Source organism: Phalacrocorax aristotelis, chromosome 6 (genome assembly GCF_949628215.1).
Source record: "Phalacrocorax aristotelis chromosome 6, bGulAri2.1, whole genome shotgun sequence".
In the NCBI taxonomy this organism is placed as follows: domain Eukaryota; kingdom Metazoa; phylum Chordata; class Aves; order Suliformes; family Phalacrocoracidae; genus Phalacrocorax; species Phalacrocorax aristotelis.
In genome coordinates this window covers 31996932-32017649 of record NC_134281.1, presented here as the reverse complement: position 1 = coordinate 32017649, position 20718 = coordinate 31996932, and the positions used below count along the sequence as shown (strand labels likewise).

The 20718-nt window shown below is 44.4% G+C and overlaps 1 protein-coding gene across 2 annotated transcripts in view; it reads left to right on the top strand.

The window, feature by feature from the left end:
* Window positions 1-9312: 9312 nt before the first annotated feature.
* Window positions 9313-20718, top strand: part of ABL2 (ABL proto-oncogene 2, non-receptor tyrosine kinase) — a 51622-nt gene continuing 40216 nt past the window's right edge. Inside the window, exon 1 of one of the 2 annotated variants that reach the window (XM_075096878.1) lies at window positions 9313-9684. In XM_075096878.1, coding sequence (XP_074952979.1) covers window positions 9501-9684 — 184 coding nt within the window. In that variant the 5' untranslated portion in view covers window positions 9313-9500. The remainder of the gene's footprint in view (window positions 9685-20718) is intronic. The other variant, XM_075096880.1, reaches the window with a different exon arrangement.

Sequence of the window (20718 nt, the reverse complement as noted above, 5' to 3'; positions counted from 1 at the left end):
AACAACCAACATTCTTAATGTTCTTACTAGCATACCCTTCTATGACCTCTTGTGCCTTAAACAGATGCTTGGAAAGGACAGTGCAGCCGTAGTACTTATAGAAATATATCAGATAGGAAAACAATTCCTGAAGAGTCCTATAATCTGCTTATTCCGTGTCTCCCCACCTCTGGCTTTACTCTGATGGAGCCTGTGAAAAGGTTATGGCTTATACCATGATGGGAATAGCTCTTGCAAAACCTCAGCACAGTTAATGTGTTGTTGTTTAGAATTAATAGATATGTATGCAAGGGCTGGCCACATAGTTATGATCCGTGAGGGTGGTTAGTTACACCGTATACCTAACACAAAAACATGGGACCAAATAAAAGAATTGGGATGCCTAAGATGGTGTAGTGAGCTGGCTGTCTCCACACACACAGGCACACTAATCTTTTTTTTAGAATACACACAAAATCACATAGGTTGGAAAAGTCCTTTAAGATCATTGAGTCCAACCATAAACCTAACACTGCCAGTTCACCACTAAACCACATCCCTAAGTACTACATCTAAACATCTTTTAAATACCTCCAGGGATGATGATTCAATCACTTCCCTGGGCAGCCTGTTCTAATCCCTGACAACCCATTCAGTGAAGTAATATTTCCTAATACCCAATCTAAACCTTGCCTCATGCAGCTTGAGGCCGTTGCCTCTCGTCCTATCACTCATTACCTGGGAGAAGAGACCAACACCCACCTCACTACAACCCCCTTTCAGGTAGCTGTAGAGAGCAATAAGGTCTCCCCTCAGCCTCCTTTTTCCAAACTAAACAACCCCAGCTCCCTCAGCTGCTCCTCATCAGACTTGTTCTCCAGACCCTTCACCAGCTTCGTTGCCCTTCTCTGGACACGCTCCAGCAACTCAGTGTCCTTCTTGTAGTGAGGGGCGCAAAACAACACAGCATTTGAGGTGCGGCCTCACCAGTGCCAAGTACAGGGGTACGATCACTTCCCTGCTTCTGCTGGCCACACTATTCCTGATACAAGCCAGGACGCTGGTGGCCTTCTTGGCCACCTGAGCACACTGCTGGTTCACACTCAGCCTGCTGTCAACCAACACTCCCAGGTCCTTCTCTGCCAGGCAGCTCTCCAGCCATTCTTCCCCAAGCCTGTAGTGTTGCATGGGGTTGTTGTGACTGAAGTGCAGGACCTGACACTTGGCCTTGTTGAACCTCATACAACTGGCCATGGCCCATTGATCCGGCCTGTCCATGTCCCTCTGCAGAGCTTTCCTACCCTCAAGCAGATCAACACTCCCGCACAACTTGGTGTCATCTGCAAACTGACTGAGGGTTCATATGATCCCCTCATCCAGATCATTGATAAAGATGTTAAACAGAACCAGCCCCAAAACTAAGCCCTGGGGAACACCACTTGTGACCAGTCATCAAGTGGATTTAGCTCTGTTCACCACAACTCTTTGGGCCCGGCCATCCAGCCAGTGTTTTACCCAGCGAAGAGTACACCTGTCCAAGCCATGAGCAGCCAGTTTTTCCAGGAGAATGCTGTGGGAAACGGTTCCAAAGGCTTTACTAAAGTCTACGTAGACAATATCCACAGCCTTTCCCTCATCCACTAAGTGGGTGACCTTGTCATAGAAGGAGATCAGGTTAGTTAAGCAGGACCTGCCTTTCCTAAACCCATGCTGACTGGGCCTGATCACCTGGTTGCCCTGTACATGCTGCATTATGGCACTCAAGATGATCTGCTCCATAACCTTCCCCAGCACCGAGGTCAGACTGACAGGCCTGTAGATCCCTGATCCTCCTTCCAGCCCTTCTTGTAGAGGGGCGCCACATTTGCTAGCCTCCAGTCAACTGGGATCTCCCCAGTTAGCCAGGACTGCTGATAAATGACGGGAAGCAGCTTTGTGAGCACTTCTACCACTTCCTTTACTACTCTCGGGTGGATCCCATCCGGCCCCACAGATTTGTGTGTGTCTAGGTGGTGTAGCAGGTCACTAACCATTTCCCCTTGGATTATGGGGGCTCCGTTCTGCTCCCTGCCCTGTCTTCCAGGTGAGGGGGCTGGGTACCAAGAGAACAACTGGTCTTACTATTAAAGACTGAGGCAAAGAAGGCATTAAGCACCTCAGCCTTTTCCTCATCCTTTGTCACTATGTTTCCTCCAACATCTAATAAAGGCTGGATATTCTCCTTAGCTCTCCTTTTGCTGCTAATGTATTTATAGAAGTATTTTTTATTGTCTTTTACGGCAGTAGCCAGATTAAGCTCTAGCTGGACTTCGGCCCTTCTGATTTTCTCCCTGCATAACCTTGCTGCACCTTTGTAGTCCTCCTGACTTGCCTGCCCCTTCTTCCAAAGGTCATAAACTCTCCCTTTTTTTCTGAGTTTCAGCCAAAGCACTCTGTTCAGCCAGCCACTCATCTTCTGCGCTGGCTCGTCTTTTGGTACATGGGGACAGCCTGCTCTTGTGTCTTTAAGACTTCCTCCTTGAACAATGTCCAGCCTTCCTGGACTCCTTTGCCCTTCAGGACTGCCTCCCAGGGGACTCTGTCAATCAGTCTGTCAACAGGCCAAAGTCTGCCTTCTGGAAGTCCCAGGTAGCAGTTCTGCTAACCCCTCTCCTTACTTCTCTGAGAATCAAAAACTCTATCATTTCATGATTGCTATGCCCAAGATGGCCTCCAACCACCACATCACGGTATAGAGGACTGTTTCCTGATACAAATGTTAGATGTGCCAACCAGGAATGAGGCACTGCTGGACTTGCTATTCACAAACCGAGAAAGCCTGCTTTGTAATATCTCAGTTAGTGATAGCCTTGGCTGCAGTGATCATAATATTGTGTAGTTTGGGATCCTGCTGAGTGTGCTGAAGGTCAGCTCTAAGACAAGGGTTCTGGATTTTAGAAGAGGAAACTTCAGCTCACTCAGGGCTCAGCTGGGAGGGGTTCGATGGGAAGCTTCCATGGAAGACAAAGGAGCTGGTGAGTGCTGGGAATTCTTCAAGAACTCTATCTTGGAAGCACAAAGCCGATTTATCCCCTACACAGGAAAGGGAAGTAAGCGGAGCAAGAGGCTCCCATGGCTCAACCATGGCCTCCTGGGTCTACTCAAATCCAAAAGGGAAGCATACCAGAGACGGAGAAGTGGAGGATTATCCATTGAGAGCTACAAGGGCATTGACAGAGTGTGCAGAGATGCAGTTAGAAAAGCAAAAGTCCAACTTGAAACTGGCTGTAGACGTGAAAAATAACAAGAAAGGTTTCTTCAGACATGTCAACCATAAGCAGAAACAGAAGGAAAACATAGGCCCACTGTTAAACAGAAAAGGAGAGTCAATCACCAATGATGCTGAAAAGGCAGAGGTCCTCAACACCTTCTTCGCCGCTGTCTTTACCAACACTGTTGGGTCCCAGGCTTTGGGAACAAAATTGCCAGTTGATCCAAACACCGACCCACCATCAGTGAAGGAAGAGTTAGTACAGGAATTATTATGGGAGCTTGACCCCTACAAATCAATGGGCCCTGACACCATCCACCCAAGGGTGTTGAGAGAGCTGGCTGATGTCATTGCAAGGCCACTTTCCATAATCTTCAAGAAGTCATGGAGAACGGTGGATGTCCCAGAGGACTGGAGGAAGGCAAATGTTACCCCTACCTACAAGAAAGGCTTGAGGGAGGATCCGGGTAACTATAGGCCCAGCAGCCTTACTTCAGTCCCTGGGAAAGTTATGGAACGAATCCTCCTGGGGGCCAACACAAGTCAAATGAAGCACATGATAGGGAAAAGCCAACTTGGCTTCACTAAAGGCAGATTGTGCTTGACAAACCTGGTGGCCTTCTATGACAAAGTGACATGCCTGGTTGACAAGGGGTGGGCAGTGGACATTGTCTACCTGGACTTCTCCAAGGCCTTTGATACGGTCCCTCACAGCCTCCTCCTGGAGAAATTAATGCGTTATGGCCTAGACATGTGGTCTGCAGTGGGTGGGGAACTGGCTTACAGGCCACACCCAAAGGGTGATGATATCTATATAAGTGAATATCTTTGTAAATGATCTGGATAACGGCATCAAGTGTAGCCTGATGAAGTTTGCTGATGACACCAAGTTGAGCAAGGAACTAGACACTCCAGAAGGGAGAGCTGCTCTGCAGGGAGATCTGGAAGATTGGGCCAGCAAGAACCTTATGAAGCTCAACAAGGAGAATTGTAAGGTCTTGCACCTGGGAAAACATAATCCGGGAGTGCAGCACAGGCTGGGATCCACCTGGCTGGAGAGCAGCTCTGTGGAAAGGGACCTGGGGGTCCTGGTGGACAGGAAGCTCAACATGAGTGAACAGTGTGCTGCTGCGGCCAAGAAGGCCAACAGGATGCTGGGTTGCATCAAAAAGGGCATCACCAGCAGAGATAAAGAAGTCATTATCCCACTCTACTCAGCGCTTGTCAGGCCACACCTGGAGTACTGTGTACAGTTCTGGTCCCCTCTATACAAAAAGGATGTGGACAGGCTGGAAGGGGTCCAGAGAAGGGCCACCAAGATGATCAGAGGACTGGGAAGCCTGGGAGGCCTGGGAAACCTGTGATTCTGTGACTCTGTGATTCTGTGATCACCCACAAGTCCTTCTCTGTTTGAGAACAACATGCCCAGCGGGGTGCCTTCCCTAGTTGTCTCCCTCATCAGCTGTGCCTGGAAGTTATCTTCCACACACTCCAGGCACCTCCTAGACTGTTTCCTCTCCGCTGTATTGTATTTCCAACATACATCAGGTAGATTGAAGTCCCCCCCAAAGACAAGGGCTAGCAATAGTGAGATTCTCCCAGCTGCTTGTAGAATAATTCATCTGCCTCTTCATCCTGGTCAGGTGACCTGTAACGGACTCCCACCATGATATCTGCCTTGTTGGCCTTCCCTGATTCTTACCCATAAACACTCAATCCTATTGTCCTATCATTACGCCGTAGACAATCCAAACACTCCCTAACATACAGAGCTACCCCCACCGCCTCTCCTGCCTTGCCTATCCCTCCTGAAGAGTTTATAACCATCCATTGCAGCACTCCAGTTGTGTGAGTCATCCCGCTGTGTTGCTGTGATGGCAACTATATCATAGTTTTCCTGATGTACAATGACTTCTAGCTCCTCCTGTTTATTGCCCGTGCTGCGTGCATTGGGGTAGAGGTACTTCCGCTGGGCTGTCATCTGTGTCACCTTCTTAGAGGAGCACCCCTTAATTCCTTTGTGGTGTTTCTACTACAACAACGTACATCTGGGCCCTTTCCTCCCTCTGCACAGAGCCCTTTGTTTGCTCACTCTCCTGGTAGGTGTCAATGGTTAGACTAGTAGCTGGCAGTGTCAGAAGAGTGGTTTGAGTGAGGATAATGCTGAAGCAGCATCAAAGAGATAAAAGGTTGGTCGCAGTGAGGAACCCCAATCTGTGTTTGCGGGAGGGTGTGTGTGTGGAGTCTTTATTTTAGCTATGGTGGAAGGAAGAACAGTTATTAACAGAGGAAATTTCATCTGTCAAGGGCTGCATGTGAACTCTTCTGTGCTGCTGGGAAAAATCTGCTAGAAAACCATACTTCCCCAGAAAGCTTTTATGTTCCTAGACTCTCATTGAAAAGGCATGTGAGTGCCCCAAGCTATCTTGCATGCGCTGTACGTAAATTCTAATTTAAATCATAGTAATGATTCGAAATAACTTTTAAGACACCAGTGAAACACTACCTATTGTGCCATGGAAGATCTGTGCAGACAGTACATTTTAAGAGCTGTCAGTCTGAGTGAAAGGGTGAGTGCTTGTACGTGTTGCATGTTCTCCTTTAAAATGGCTCAGCACAAGCTTTTAATGTTTATTGCAGAGTAACTAACCTTGTGTCACAAAGCCTTTATCAGATTTTTAAATCTTTTTTTTTTTTAATGTCTTTCCCCAGAACCCCTCCATTAAGGCTCAGAGATGGCTGCCTGGTTTTCATGCAGGTGAAGTCTGGGGTGTTACAGGGATGCAGAGCAGTAATGCCACGGGCCATCTAGTGGACATTACAGATTGCCTTTGGAGACATCCCAGGTGAATTACAGCTGTCCCGAGCTCCACAACTTGTTCTGGTATTGCAATAGAAGTATAAAAATCCTGACATGTTATGCACACGTATCCGTTGCTCTTGAGAACTCAGGCATGTTTTTCTTAACAAATACCTTAACTAATACTATCTGTGTCCTAAATACCAGCCAAATGTTTAAGACAAATCTGTTTCTCTGTGTAGCTTTGATACACAGAAGGTATATGAGCTGGAAGAAGAGCAAAGGTTACTCCTAGAATTAATTTTCAAGCCACCAATAGAGTACTGCTAGTTAATTTTTCCTAAGTTACAAAGAGAAACTGCCCAGTTGACTCAACACTTACTTAGGCTCAGGAGTCTCCAATTTGTCCACAGGCTGCTTCTGGCACAGAACCCGTACTTCAGGCAGATGACAGTAGCACGCTCATGACATGTAGTGCTGAGCACGTAAGCCTGCTCAGCCAGCACTTACTTGATTGCATGGTTTTTGGAGCACACTGTGGATGCAGAGCAATGCATTGTCAGTGCTTAGAGGAAACTTCAAGAAATGGATATACAGTGAATATTTAAAGTCAGTTCAGAAGTGATTCTAGAAATATCCATTTCTTGTCAGGCACATTACTGTAACCTCAATGCTGCCGTTGTTCCTTGGTCCTTTTTATCCCTGACTGCAACAGCTCATGAGATGGCAGATTGACTGGAGGCCCAAAATCACCAGGAGGACAGTAACTGTTGCTATTGCCTCATCATTGCACGGTGCCAGACCTCTTTAAAAGAAATTACCTTCTGAGAAACAACCTATTCCTGATACTACGTGAGGCTGATAACATCACAGCTGGTAATAATAGGTAGCATTGATACAGATTTTACCTCTTCAAAGCACTTTGTAACCTTTGTATGGTTAATGAACAGGACACTCTGTGGAGTAAATACTTATTAGTCCCTGTTTTAACAGTAAGGGACAGTGTGGCTCAGTGTCATTGGTGACTCATTAGCATAGAGTTATTTTCAGTTTGGGGAGTTTCTTGTTTAAATCCCCATTGCTCTTCTAGGAGGCACTCTAGAAGCGTGGTCACCAGCCAGGGCTCTGCATCCCCTGTTTATATGATACCATATAAACAACGTTGTTGCAAGGACCAAGTGGAGTACAGCCTGAGGGTAGGGCTTGTTTAGTACACTGTCCACAACCAAAAATGGCTGGGGCACTGGTTTTGAAGCTTTTTTAATAGGGTACAGAATGATCTTAAAATATTATTATATGACAGCAAACGGTAACCATGCTGCAGTCCTCTTCACCTTGCAACAGGCCTTTTTAGAAAGCTCCTGCCTGACTCCATCCCCAGTTAACACGTTTCTGTGTGTCAGACAAGTTCTGTGCAGTTGGACATTAACATAACCCACAACGAGCTGCTAGATGTGCGCAAGCTGCTGGTATGGAGAATGTGGGATTTCATGAGATCTGAGAAATAAGAACAGTGTTTAAATGCAATTCTCCCCCGTGCACTTATGTGTAAGAGTCTCTTGACATTGACATCTTCTTTTAAAATGGTAATGGCCTTCCTCTGGATAGCTCTTTAGGATCAGCAAGCAAAAGGCATTAGGAAAGAAGACGACTATTTCTGTTGATTTTTAAAGAGTAGTTCTATCCTGCATGGCAACTGCAAATGGCATGAGGGAGTTCTGTGTTTGTTGTCTCTCTACAGTCTCCAGAGAACATATATTTTGTCTACAAGGCAAACCATTTATAAATGCCAAACCCTGCAAATTCTAGCTGGAATGAGACCAGGATATATCCCCAGTGGAGGGTTTACCCATGGGGCCCAGTGCTGCCCAAGAGTGTCCATCCTGTAAAGACACCCTCTGCTCACAGACACATAACCGTGCCCGTACAAGGTCCCGGACTTGGCATTGTGTACCCTGTGCTACCCCAGATGTTCCCAGTGCTATTTTGAGAACTGTTTTGTTGTGTTATTAGCAAGTCTGTCTGTCATTCCTGATCTCCCCAATGTACTTAGTCCATTAATTTGATGACTTAAGGCATTTCTGGCTTCACATGCTCCTTACTCCTATTTACACCGGCCTGTGTCAGAGTACACACCACCTCAGCTGGATGAGCCACTCCTATTTTAGGCAGAATTATTATTGCAGCATGGCACTGTTTAAGCACCTGTGACAGTATGGATAGCATTTTGGTAGCACCTCATGGCCCCAGGAAGGTAGAATATCTTAGAATTCCTGTTGCTAGGAATTCCATGCAAGAAAGCTGACTTCAATGGAGGTCAGAGAGGAGCTCCTCCTCCTCACCTTCCCACCCCAGGACAGCCACACAGAGGTTGGTCCAGCCACAGGTTGCTGTGGCTCCTTGGAAGCTGGCTAGCTGAGCGTCACCAAGCCGATTTGTCATTGTCACATCTGAGATGAGCTGCATTGTGGCTCACCCACGATGAGGGAACATTGCCACAGCATTGCTGAAATACAAGCTAGCTTGGAGAGCAAACCAAGTGCCTAGGTCCTCTAAACTACAAGAAGCATCGATATCTTTCAGGATGAAACATCCTCCCTTCTGCTTTGGAGAGCCTTATGCTAATATTGCAGAAGCTGAAACAAGACAGGTTACCAATTAGTTACAGAAGAGAGCGTATGTTCAGCCAACCGATGACAAGGTGCTGCTGCCAACTAGGTGCCACCAACACGCCTGATGTTATTCACACAGCCATGCCTTCCTCCACACCCTCGGCCAGGAGAGCAAGAGGTGGAGGAAGGCAGATCCTGGTGGGAGCCCACTCGGGCAGCCCACCCGTGGCCCAGGAAGCCACGAGGAGGAGGCGATGCATGCCACTTGGGACAGGCCCACCACGGCTCCCTTCTGCAGCCGGGTACATGGCCCCGGCTTCACACCTCACACCCTCCTGGGTCTGCAGGCGAACCAGCCTGGCTTTAGCCCACAGGAGCGCGTGTCGTGGGGCGGAGGTGCAGGTCTGCCATGTTGGGGCCATGGCCATCACCTGGGTCCCCACGCTTGGCCTCAAGCCGCGGCCACGGCGGGAGGACCCTCCGCAGGCGCAATCCGGCCGGTAACTCGGGCCTGGCCCCTCAGCGCACGGCCGGCCGCGTTGCCCCGTGGGGTGCCCGGCCCGCCATGCCCACGCTGCCCGTGTGACCGTGCCGGGGGCGGGGTGGGCGGCCTCCCTGGGAGGACCGGAGGTGGCTGCGGGAGCCGCTCCGTCCCCTCTCTCCCGGCGCTCTGTGGTTTAAGATGGCGGCGGGGGCTGAGGGGGCGAGTCCGTGAGTCCCAGGCCGGAGCGCCGCGGGGGCGGCGGGAGCCGCCAGGCCGGGCCGGGCCGGGCCGCGGGGAGGAGGAGGAGCGGGAGGGCCGCCTGCCGGGCCAGGGAGCGGCGGTATGTGAGCGCGGGCCGCGGCCGGCAGCGCGGCGATGGGGCAGCAGGTGGGCCGCGTCGGGGAGGCGGGCGCCGGGCTCCAGCACCAGCCGCCGCCTCAGCAGCAGCAGCAGCAGCCGCGGGGGCTGCGGGGGAGCAGCGCGGCCAGGCCGGCGGGACGCCGGCGGGAGGCGGCCGGCCGCACCGCCGAGGGAGGCTTCAATATCTTCACCCAGCACGGTGAGGGGCCGGGCCGGCGGGGGGGGGGAGGGGGGCGGCCGTGGCGCCTGCCGGAGGGTCGGGGTTGGGGGCTCGGGGGGAAGGGGCAAGTCCGCTCTGCCTCTCCTCCTCCTTTTGTTGTCGTTGGTTTAACTGGGGAAGGAGAGGGGAGAGCGGGGCAGTCCCCGCCGCCACGTCCCGGGGGATGCTTGCCCTGGCCTCGGCCCGGAGCCTGGCAGCGAGCTCGGGGCCGGAGAAACTTACCCCGGAGCTTGGGGACGGCGACTGCCCGCCGCCCCCCGCCCGAGCGAGGTGGCATCGCCGGGAATCCAAACTTGCGGTGCTTGGTAGCTGTCACGGCAGCGGTTCCTAGCTCTGCTTATGTTTACAAAGGTAAACGTTACGTGCGCTTTGTCTTTACTGAGCGTTTATAACCTGCCCTTCTAGATCTACAAGTCTCTAGCTGTATAGCTCCTGACGGAGCAAACGGCTTTGTTTTGATGGGGGGTATATGAGCTGCCATCTGATTCTCAGTTGAAGTTTTTGCCTGTCCACTGCTATTCTTACTGCTGTAAACTGATACCGGAAACGTTTAATGCAACACGATTAGTTTCTGTAGTCTGTCTTAGGAGGAGCCCACAACTTCAAATCCCCCTTTGCAACTATGTTTTTTAATTTATTATATCTATTTGGCAACATCTTAATATAACGTGCAAGTTTTGGAAGGTATGATTGGCTGAAACCTGTCTACATTGACAAGCATGTTGAGAATAGATGCCTGGATCTATCTCTAATCCTAAAGAACCGAATCTGCTATGGAGAGCCCAGCTGGTTTGGCTTTTGGTGGAGGGAGATGTCAGTGCTTATAGAGCAAGGCTGCTTCTGACAATATGTATTTTCTTTTGCTCAATAGAACGAGCATAGGCAAAAAGATTAAGGAACATGCAACCAGCAGTCTAAATGTAAATATCATCTGCTGTGACTGCTGACACATAAGTATCTATCAAAACAAGAACGCAGCACTAAATCTGGTTCTTAAAATCTCAGTGTTCTCACAGCTTTTGAGTTCGGGGAGCAGAATCAACTTTAAAACCAAAACAGAACTTTGTGCTTGCTGAAGCACCTGACCCCGCTATTACTAAAATTAAAACTAAGGATTACAATTCTATTGCATCTTTCAACGATGGTATCATCAACTTCATATTTTACTTTGTTGTCTTTGTATTTTTGTGCTTTAAAAGGCACTTTGGCAGAAACGTGACTATAAAATAGACTAATACTGTAAATCTACGATGTTAAGAGCAGATCTCAGAAGTTAGGCACATACCCCACTTCTTTCAGTATGCTGAAGTCCATGTCTTTAGCAGCAGAGCAAAATTACTGCATAGATTGCTAAGTGTGACTTAGCAGGCAAGAGCACTCCTGCTAATGACAAACTGTCTGTCTTTCAGCACCTCGGTACCAGGATGACTGTTTGGTTCTTGCTCTTACAAAGCAAGGACAGAAAGGACGTTTGTGGGAAGTCCGGTACAGCACGTGGGGACATGTAGTTACTTCAAAATAACAAAGCTGAGACTGACTCAAGCACATCTTTTAATTTATTGCTGCCTGTTTTAGTGGTATTTTAGTTCAGCGTTCTGAACAAGTCCTTCTAGCTCCTCCCTCTGCCCTACTAAATTTTAAAGGTAGAAGGTAGGCAGAATTATTTACAAGTAGCGGCAAGGAAATGGAGATAAAAAGCTTCCCGAAGCATGCATACATGCCAAATAGACAAATTATGTGCTCTGCCAGCCCTTCTGCTCTGTCTTCCCTAGACACAGAAACAAGAATGAGCCTGGAAAGCCAACACACTCTGAATAAAACTGTTCAGTGGCATATAAAAAGAGCATTTCTCTGTGATAAGAGGAATTGTGCCTTTTAAAGTAATTACTACTTATATTGCTTAGGTTATCTGCTTCAATGCGAAGTTAATGAATATCATTTTACTTACGTTTTTGTTGCTTCTGTTATTTTTTTTTGCAGTCTGTAACGGAAAATTGAAAATAAGATACAGCTTTTTATTCTTCTAGATTATGTAAAAGGGGTGGGGTTTTTTGGCAACCCAAGGCAGGCTTCAAACTCCCATTCCATCTTGGTGAATACCTCAGCCGTGTTAAATTGTTCCCCAAGTCTATGCACATTTTGCTAGAAATGAGTGAACACCTCATTATTAATAATCCATAGCAGATACTAGTCAAAGTTGGGTATCTGTTTAAATGATAGTCTTGGGCAATAACTGAAGATTTTTGTCATGCTCCTGAATCAGGAGTTCACTTGCTTTCTCAGAGAAATTGTGTTCTTGTGATCCTGATGCCCCTTGTCTGAGGGATTTTTTCTTCTCTCAACCTCTATTCTTATTTTTCATTCGCTGACCTTGTTCTCTTGTTTTACTTAACCTGGCTTTCTGCTAGCTTTCTTTAAGTGCTACCCTGCTTTTGCTGTGGCTGCTGGTACTACTACTTGATCCACATTTCTTTTTTCTAGTCATTTCTTTCTCAACCTGACCCTTCCATCTTGTCTTCAGGGTAAGTATTCACAGTGTTTGAAAAGTGATGGAAAAAGCACAGGATTATGGGCTAGCACTCTTGGACTGAGTGCTTGGATGAGCCAGGATTATCTACCCTTCTTGGCTTTCCGTGATGTATTCATTAGTGTGAGGAAGACAACCTGTTGAGTGGTGCTAGACCCTTACAGGTATAAATCTCTGCCTCAGCTCATGTTGGCAGGTTTCATACTATACTGTGCCAGGAGCAAGGTACTAAATACTTTTGCCAAAGTTCATTTTGAGGGGTTGCTTCTTCTGGATTGTTGATTAAAAGGATGGAAGTAAACAATGTTTTCAGCCTCAGACCTATTTTGCTACAGGATTTTGAAGAACAGGTTGTGTCAAATCAATAAAGTGTAAAATCTCTTATGCTAGGCTACCAAAAACCTGAGACAAGAACATTTTTACACAACTAATTTGAGTAGTAATTGCCCTTGAAAAATCAAGTGATTGAGTGAACCTGTTTGTCCCAAGCATGTTTGCTGCCTTACAGTTGTGTAGGAGAAGCATTTACAGGCATACAGACACTACCTACTTCAGGATGTATATTTGGAAGAAGCAAGGATTTTGAAGAAGTTTTCTGCTTTATGGAAAGAACTATTGTTCCTGCTCTTCAGTCATGAGAACAGAGAACTGCACTCCCAGGGCCTTCAGGTGATCATAGTATTGAATTCTGTGAGCGCTGCTGTATAATTGAGCAGAAAAGTCCTAAGCAAGCTGATATACTGTTGTGATTTGTTAGCTGTGGAGCAGTGTTCTCCAAGGTGCAAAAGATAGTTGTGGATTTTGCAGCCTTTTGCAATTCAGAGTGCCCCATTGCAAGCATTCCTAGCTTGTAATCTGTGATTTATAAAAGCAAGCAATGGATCATCAAGCACGTTGGTTGCTAGTAATGTACGAGAAAGGAAGGGTGTAAACAGAAGGATTATTCAAACACTGGTGTGCCCGTGTACACTGCCTGAGAATTCACTAGTACCACAGGGCCAACAACTCAGGAGGGAGAAGCTGTAGTGAATGGTAGTTACGATCAAATTCTTAACAGTTCAGTGCAACCAGAAAAGATAAGTAGTACTTGTTGCCATTACAGACTGAGATTGCTTTCCCTTTCAGAGAAGGAACAGGGGAGAGAACAGGGAAGCAGGTTATCTCCTTATCGTTTCAATAGTTTGTTTGAGGGAAGGGGTACAACTGGCGACAACCAACAACTTCCAAGTTGCATAGGCTCTGCTCGGCTCCTCGTATGACCTTTGAACAGTGACATGCTCTAATTTTCTTTCTGAAGAGCAGTGATAACTGCCTACTGTACCAAGATATTCTGTGGAATGGTGTTAGCATGCTTTTCATCTCCAAAAAGACTTGCTGAGTGTTGTAGAAAATATACTGCAGGAAAATCAGATTATTTAAATCCTGGTGAGGAAGCCTTTGCAATACCTGTTTGCAATCCTGCTACAGTTGCCTTGGTGATATATTTTGGGGTTGCAGAAGGCTCTGCCACGCTTGAGCTTTTGATCCAGCAGGCGCAGGACATTTGTTCCCTGTTTTGTTTTCTAGAGGAGGAGTATAGCAACCTTTTACTGTGTGCATCAAGGTCAGGCAAGATAAGCCTATACTTTTAAAAATAAAATTATCATTAAAGCTCCCCTAAGGCAGTTAGAGTGCTATGCCACATGATAAAAATGTCCTAAAATAGGAAGAAGCATAAATAACACTATCCCTTTGAAATTCAGTGAAACTGAAGGGCTGGCTGCAGGAAAATGGAAAGAAGGAGAGAAAATAGGGTCAGTTTAACAACTGTACTTTGTGGGCTGCCTAAACTGTCCTTTATTTTTCATCCCAGTGAAGTGCAGCGAGCTCGGGCCAGAGCTACTTGCCCGCAGACTTTCCTGTCAGTAAATGCCCTGTGCAGATGGAATATAATCACTGTATTCAGTGCCTCACGCTTTGTACTGGAAATCAGAAATCTTGTGGGACCGTAATGTATAAATAACTCTCAACTAATTATTTGGGGAATAAAGGATGGTTCAGCTAAGCGTCTAGAGGAACACCTCCTGTAGAACATGAAATTATAGGCGTGTTCCCTGTTGCATCATTCTTCATGTATCTAAATTATTTGTGCAGATTCAGTTGCATTCAATACTCATTTTATACCGTGTCTTATGTTGGGATTTTTGCACGCTGTATTTCACAAATGAGAGGACTCCACCAGCTCGATGGAAGGGACAATATAACACAGACTACCGATCCGTTATAATTCCTGGCATATGTGTATTTCCTGTGTGCTTTTCACATAGATGGGGAACATAGTCTGAAGGAGGTAAGACCAAAATGAAGTTACTTCAAAACATGTTAGTCAGAACTAACTTAAAAATCAAATTTCAAAGCCCAGACAGATCTCTGATTCTCAGTTCTCCACATGTAGCAGATGGTGTGGTACAAGTTGTTCTAGCAATATTTCACAAACTTGCCATTGCTTGCGAGTGCAATGTTTTGCGAAAGAAATTTGTGGGAATTTTTTTTGGAAATAGGGACACAGCCAAGTGAATAAATCGGTGGAAAGTGAACATGTAATCTATTGGACACAAAAGCAAATTGTCACAAATGGCTTAAATCATCTTTTTTAATCTAGCGGGACTGTCAGCTCACATAACTAGAGTTGGAAAATAGTTCGACTGTCTCCTAGAGATGCTGTAGCAGGGTTGGCTTCAGGAATATTTTATGGCTGGTACTGATTACAGATTCTAGGACAGATCATACTGGTGTTCAGGAGAAGTGTCCTGTTCTGTGACCCACTCACTTCAGCATATGTCATGTTTGTTTGCTCTTCAAGCAGGCCAGTCCTTGCTGAAGTCTAATCATACTTTTTAGTTCTTTGTTTTATAGATAAAGCTAGATGGTCGTTAGCATGATTTATTCTAGCTCATTTTCCTTAGTTGTCACAACTTAATGTTTCCAGTATACTTACCATCCATAAACTGTCTTCTAAATATTGCTGACAGCTGACTAGTTCACACTCATAAGAAACTATGTTAAAATCCAATTAATATGAAGCAAGAAACAGCAGTTTATACTTATTCCAGTAGGGATGCATGTGAAAGTTATTAAAAGTAATACAGTTAGGTTTTGTTTAATGACTTGCCAAGTTCATTTTCACCTGGTTGTATTTCAAAAAGCCTAGGATGGATGACCACAGACTAAAGCCTCACTTCTGTTATAACTGTTTCAGAATCTGATATCTAAATCACTGCTTGCCAAACGGTTAGTGGTTCTTTCAACGTGTAATTATTATGAATGATGCAAAGCTTCGTAGGTGTAGTGCAAATGGCCCTTGACTGGCTTTCCTGTATGCCTACTGCAAATTAGGCATGTAAATTCCTTCTTAACAGCATTCAGAAGAGTATTTGCTGGTAAAGAAATATTTCTCTTAGTTGTTAGGACCAGCAGCGGTTTCTGTTTTCCTCAATACAGCAGGAAAGAAACAAAAACTTGCACTGAGTGGGGTAACACAGTTGACTTTTTGGGTCCCAATTAATGGTTCTCTCACTGTTACTGCATCATCCCTGACATTTCTCTGCTTTTGTGGTTGTGAAATACTTTATTTTAAAGGCTGATCTTGGTATTATTCATAGAGATTATTCTCTCTAGAATAAGTGACAGTTACAAAACCATTGAGGCTTCCTGTTGGTAAGACTGTAAACCACAACAACAAAGCTTAGTTATATTACCCATATCTGCTTAGGAAGTTTCATGTGCTTTGCGGGCTTTCTGTAAAGACATGCGTATCTCCCAGTACGATTGCTTATCTGCAACTGTGTATAAATTAACTTTTTAATAGGTGGCTTTCAGTATCAGGTAAATCAGCACAGAATTTCAAAAAACAGTCCCAAAACAGGTTTGCCTTTTTTGATGGAGTTGACAAAGATGCACAGAAATACTGCACTAAGAATTGAATTGGTTGTATTTCAATCTTCTAATACTCTTTAAAGGTATTTAAACATATTTCTTTTAAGACTGAACTTTTTCAAGACATTCCTTTCCTCTTCTGCCCTTCTCCCCCAAATATTGTCCTTAGGATCTTAATCTTACTGGGATACTTCCATTAAAAATAATCACGTGTTAATAAACTTGGAGCTTGACTTATGTTGTTTTGCAAGTATTCTATGACAAAAGTGATGTGAGAATTGGAACTACAATTATGTAAGAAAAGTAGCTCTTCAGTGAAGGAAAACTCCTTTTCTCTTGGACACTTCTACATCTTCTCATCCTTTATTTTCATAATGTTACTGATTTGGATTTTGGACTCTTTCCTGCTTTGTTTGGTGGGTTTTGTTGTTGTTACTTAATACTAAAGTGAAACTGAAGTAGCTTCTTGTTACAAGCTATATATGGCATTTCCTGCTGCTGGTGGGGTCATATTAGGAAGTAAATTCAAGGATCGGAGGATGAGAACATTCTGGATTTGTCACCCTCTGGACCTGCCAGTCTATTTCTCCTTCATTTCTGCTACAATAATCCCAACAGCAAAGCACCAAGCATGTTTCTGCTGTTCCTATTTGTTGTCATCTCAACTAAGACATGTAGAATGGGCAACTATGGAGAAGAGTATCTCCAGAAAGACAGATAATGCTGGAGAGGAAAGAACGGGAATAAGGAGTGGAAAAAGAGAAAAGGGTAAAATAAGACCTTGCAGCTTCTCTGTAATAGTGCATTTCAATATACTGGAGATTTTATTTTGACTGTTCAGCTTTGGAGATAATGTTTTAAAATACAGTCTTGGGTATATGTGATAATTGTTGAATGACATAGGTGGGCCTTCTAAACTGATGTATGGTAAGTTTGAAGTTGATTAATCACTGATGTCCCTGTAATGATGGGCAGCATATCGGCTGGGGAGTTTCCCCACATAGAATAGAATAGACCATTTCAGTTTGAAGGGAGCGACAACAATCTTCTAGTCCAACTGCCTGACCAATTCAGGGCTGACATAACCGATAACTGATACCAGGCACAAAAAGATGAGGAGTTCCAAGCTCCTGGTGCACAATCAAATGCTAATTTACAGGACTCTTTTGGGAAGGAAAAACCCATGAACAAGATCTCCTCCTCCTTTCTTACCAGAGGTAGAATCAGGTACAACTGAATAGTGAAGACATGTATACACTCTTTAGAGTTCCTATGTGGGATTTACAATGGGTTGGCATAAGATACCAATAATCACTTTTGTTGCAGGTTAAGTGTGCTCAGCACCACGGCTAATTTTGAAACAGGTGTCAGTCTTGCTTCTGGTCAAAAGAAATACCAGTATTGGCTGTTATGGTGGCAGTATGTAGCATAGGTTATGAAGTGTTCCTCTTTTTCAGGTTCTGTGTTCCCATGCTTTTTGGAAAAGTTGACTGTGGAGAGTAGTGTGCCTGCACAGTAGACACACCAAAACATTCAGGAATTGCAAAGTGAAGAAACACTTCCTCATCACAAATCTGTCTACACTCCAACATGGCTTAGCCTAGAAGCCTGTTTAAATATTGTCATATCCAAGTAGACCAGTATTACCTCCTACATTTACCTTAAACATCAAGGGTCTATAAGGTGTTTACAGAGCATGGATCTGTTTTCTAGACAAAAAACAAAAAAACATTTGTACATTCTAATTTTATAGCCCCTGGATTGTCAAGATAACCCTTCAAACCCAAGCTGGAGTGTTAATTACTATAATGAGGGCTTTTTTAGTTTACAGGGTCAACTCAGTTTCTCAAGATTCTTTTAAAGCCTTTGCTGCTCAGGGTTCATTTTGTTAACCAGCAGTGTTATGGAGTTAACAAGACTGTTCAGTTTTACTGCTGCTATTCAAAAACCTGTGGGAGGCTGTGCAACTGATGAGAATATCAATTTTGTGTTGCTGCTTGGAAAAGCCAAGAGCAGAAGTAGGGGCAAAGTACAGCTATACTAATATCTCTGAAATTTACTTAATAATAGAAGAAAACTGGAAAAATTATGTAGACAAGCTTGAAGGGATTTTAAAAGAAATAATTTGAAAGTGTGATTTCTGGTCCAGCAATATAATATGTCAGAACTTGGTAATTAATGAAACTATGGTGACTGTTTAGCAATAAAAAAGTCTGTTTATGCAAACTTTTAAAAAATTGACACAAGTTATGTCATCTAGGAAGAGTGAAATGGACTCTCAGATATCTAAATAACCTGAAGATCTTTTGAAATAGTTAGCATAACTTCTTTCCTCCATTAAGTCACTGGGTCCACCAGATCTCAAGCTTACACTGGCCGGAGCTGGATTGCGTAAGCATGGATTTTACTCGCTGTTTGTGTTTAATGCAGTTTTTTCTTAGAACACAGATTTTAGTTGCAAAGCTTTCTTTACATCTGCTGCTCACTTCAGTACAAGTGAAAGGAAAAAAAGCGTCATTTGTCTGAAGCTGATCTGTGGTTCCTTTTCTCCTATAAGTTTTTTCATCTTTTCATCTACAAACCAGCAAATAAACACTTTCAGTCTAATAGTTGGCAGCACTTGGGCTCAGAATTAATATACTAAAGTTAAAATAGCAAGTTTTTCAAACTTTAAATTGCTGAATGTCCTACATGTGCTCTTTAGAATATTGTTGGTATTAATAGAGTTGAGTCTCGGTAAAATAACTCTTAGAATGGCACCTTGATCAAAGCATGAAGGCTGTGGTACAGGCAAGACCTTGGGCAGATGCTCTGAAATTTGTTTCTTTGATCCTTTTGTGGTGATATCACTCGATTCTGGTTTGTTTTCAAACCTGCTTTTTTTTACTGACTGGATTGGCGTCAATTAAGGCACGATGAGCTTTATAATTGATGGCAGTAACATAGATAAATAACGAGAGCCAGTCTCTGCAGGCCCTGGAGAATTCTTGAGCGTTCTCCTGACTGGGAAGATGAGTGGGGTTTCTGTAGGTTTTGTCTTCTGTTTTTTGAGGCCAGGAGACGTATACAGCTTGGGCAAGGATGAACACTGCTTTTGCAGTTGATATCAGTGTGAAACATGTGCCCAGTAGAGCACAGCAAAATACTTTTCCAGTCATAAATTGTATGCATGTTTTTCAGGATATTTGTTGGGTTTACTTAATTTTGATTTATGCCTTTTTTTTTTTAAATTCCAAGGGTAAACAGAGAAAGCAGAGGTACTTTATCAGATTAAAAAGGCTTTGTCTAGAGAAGATCCTTAGAATAAATAGGAAAATGGTATATACTGTCTTGCAGTGCTAGTATTTCAAATTATATTTAGTTTTTTTTCTTCAAGATCTCAAACTGTGGATATTAAGATTTGCAGCATAGCTATGAGGAAGGAGCTGATTTTTCATGTTAGAAAACACACATCTTATTTTTTTGAGTAATCTAATACATTTCAGTGATATGAACTATAAAACAACTAGCCAACTTCTCAGTTTTTTCGAGGGGTGCGTTAGATGGATTAGGATTGATGTGCAAAATCAGTAGATGCTTAAATGATGATTTGAGTAGCCTGCTACAGCTATCCTGTGAAACAGAAGGCTAGCAGGTTTAGTTCTTGTTTTGTCATAACAGTACTAAATCTGCTTTGCCGGATTGTTTTTTTTGTTTTGGTTGGTTGGTTTTTTTCCTGGTTTTAGGTTGTCATAATCAAATATATTTAATTTCTTTAGGGGTCAAATGTTTAAAGAGGGGACTGCCCTCTAAATCAGTCATTTAATTGCATGATATTTCCTGCACTTTGGCACCTAGTTGGAAGTACATATATGCTTTGAGAAGTTGAAATAGACCACAGGCTTAAGTCTGTCAAAGTTAAGCTTGTCTGTAGTCTTATACAGACTTTCTAATTTTTTCTTATTTTGATGCAAGTTTGTATAGCTTCCATCCATTTTTTGTCAAATGGTTAAGCTAAATTTGAATAAGGTGCTTCGTATGTGTCTTTCCATCAACACAGAAGCTTGTGCAATGACTTTTTTTTGTGTGCCTTGTTAGTGTTTCTGCTAAATAAAATGTTTTTCTCATTTTAGGAGTTGTTTGCAAAGCATATAACTGCTTATAGGTGCAGCCTAGCTCTAGAATAACGCGTAGCTGGCCTCTCAGTGCCTGCTCAGCCACAGGTGGATGTCTTTACTCACTTGCATTGTGGGCTATGGAAACTGGAGTGCCTTAAGGTAGCTTAATTATAGGCTGTTCAGACTCAGGTGAGCTGTGCTAGTTTTCCTGCTTTACACATGGGGGAATGGTTTCCCCAGGTGCTGATTATTAGCATGTTTTCTGTTGTGCATCAGCTGTTACAGAACTACGCCGCAGCTGATATGTGTGAGGCTTTGCCAGTAAGTATTTTGTTCCTCAACAAGAGCAGCACTTGACTACAAGGAACTTCTTAGACAGCCTTTCCACTTTCTTTAGCCTTCCCCTCTCCACACAAAGATCACCTTGTTATGTTCGAGCACGGAAGCAGGCTTTGAAACACGCACTGCGTTGTC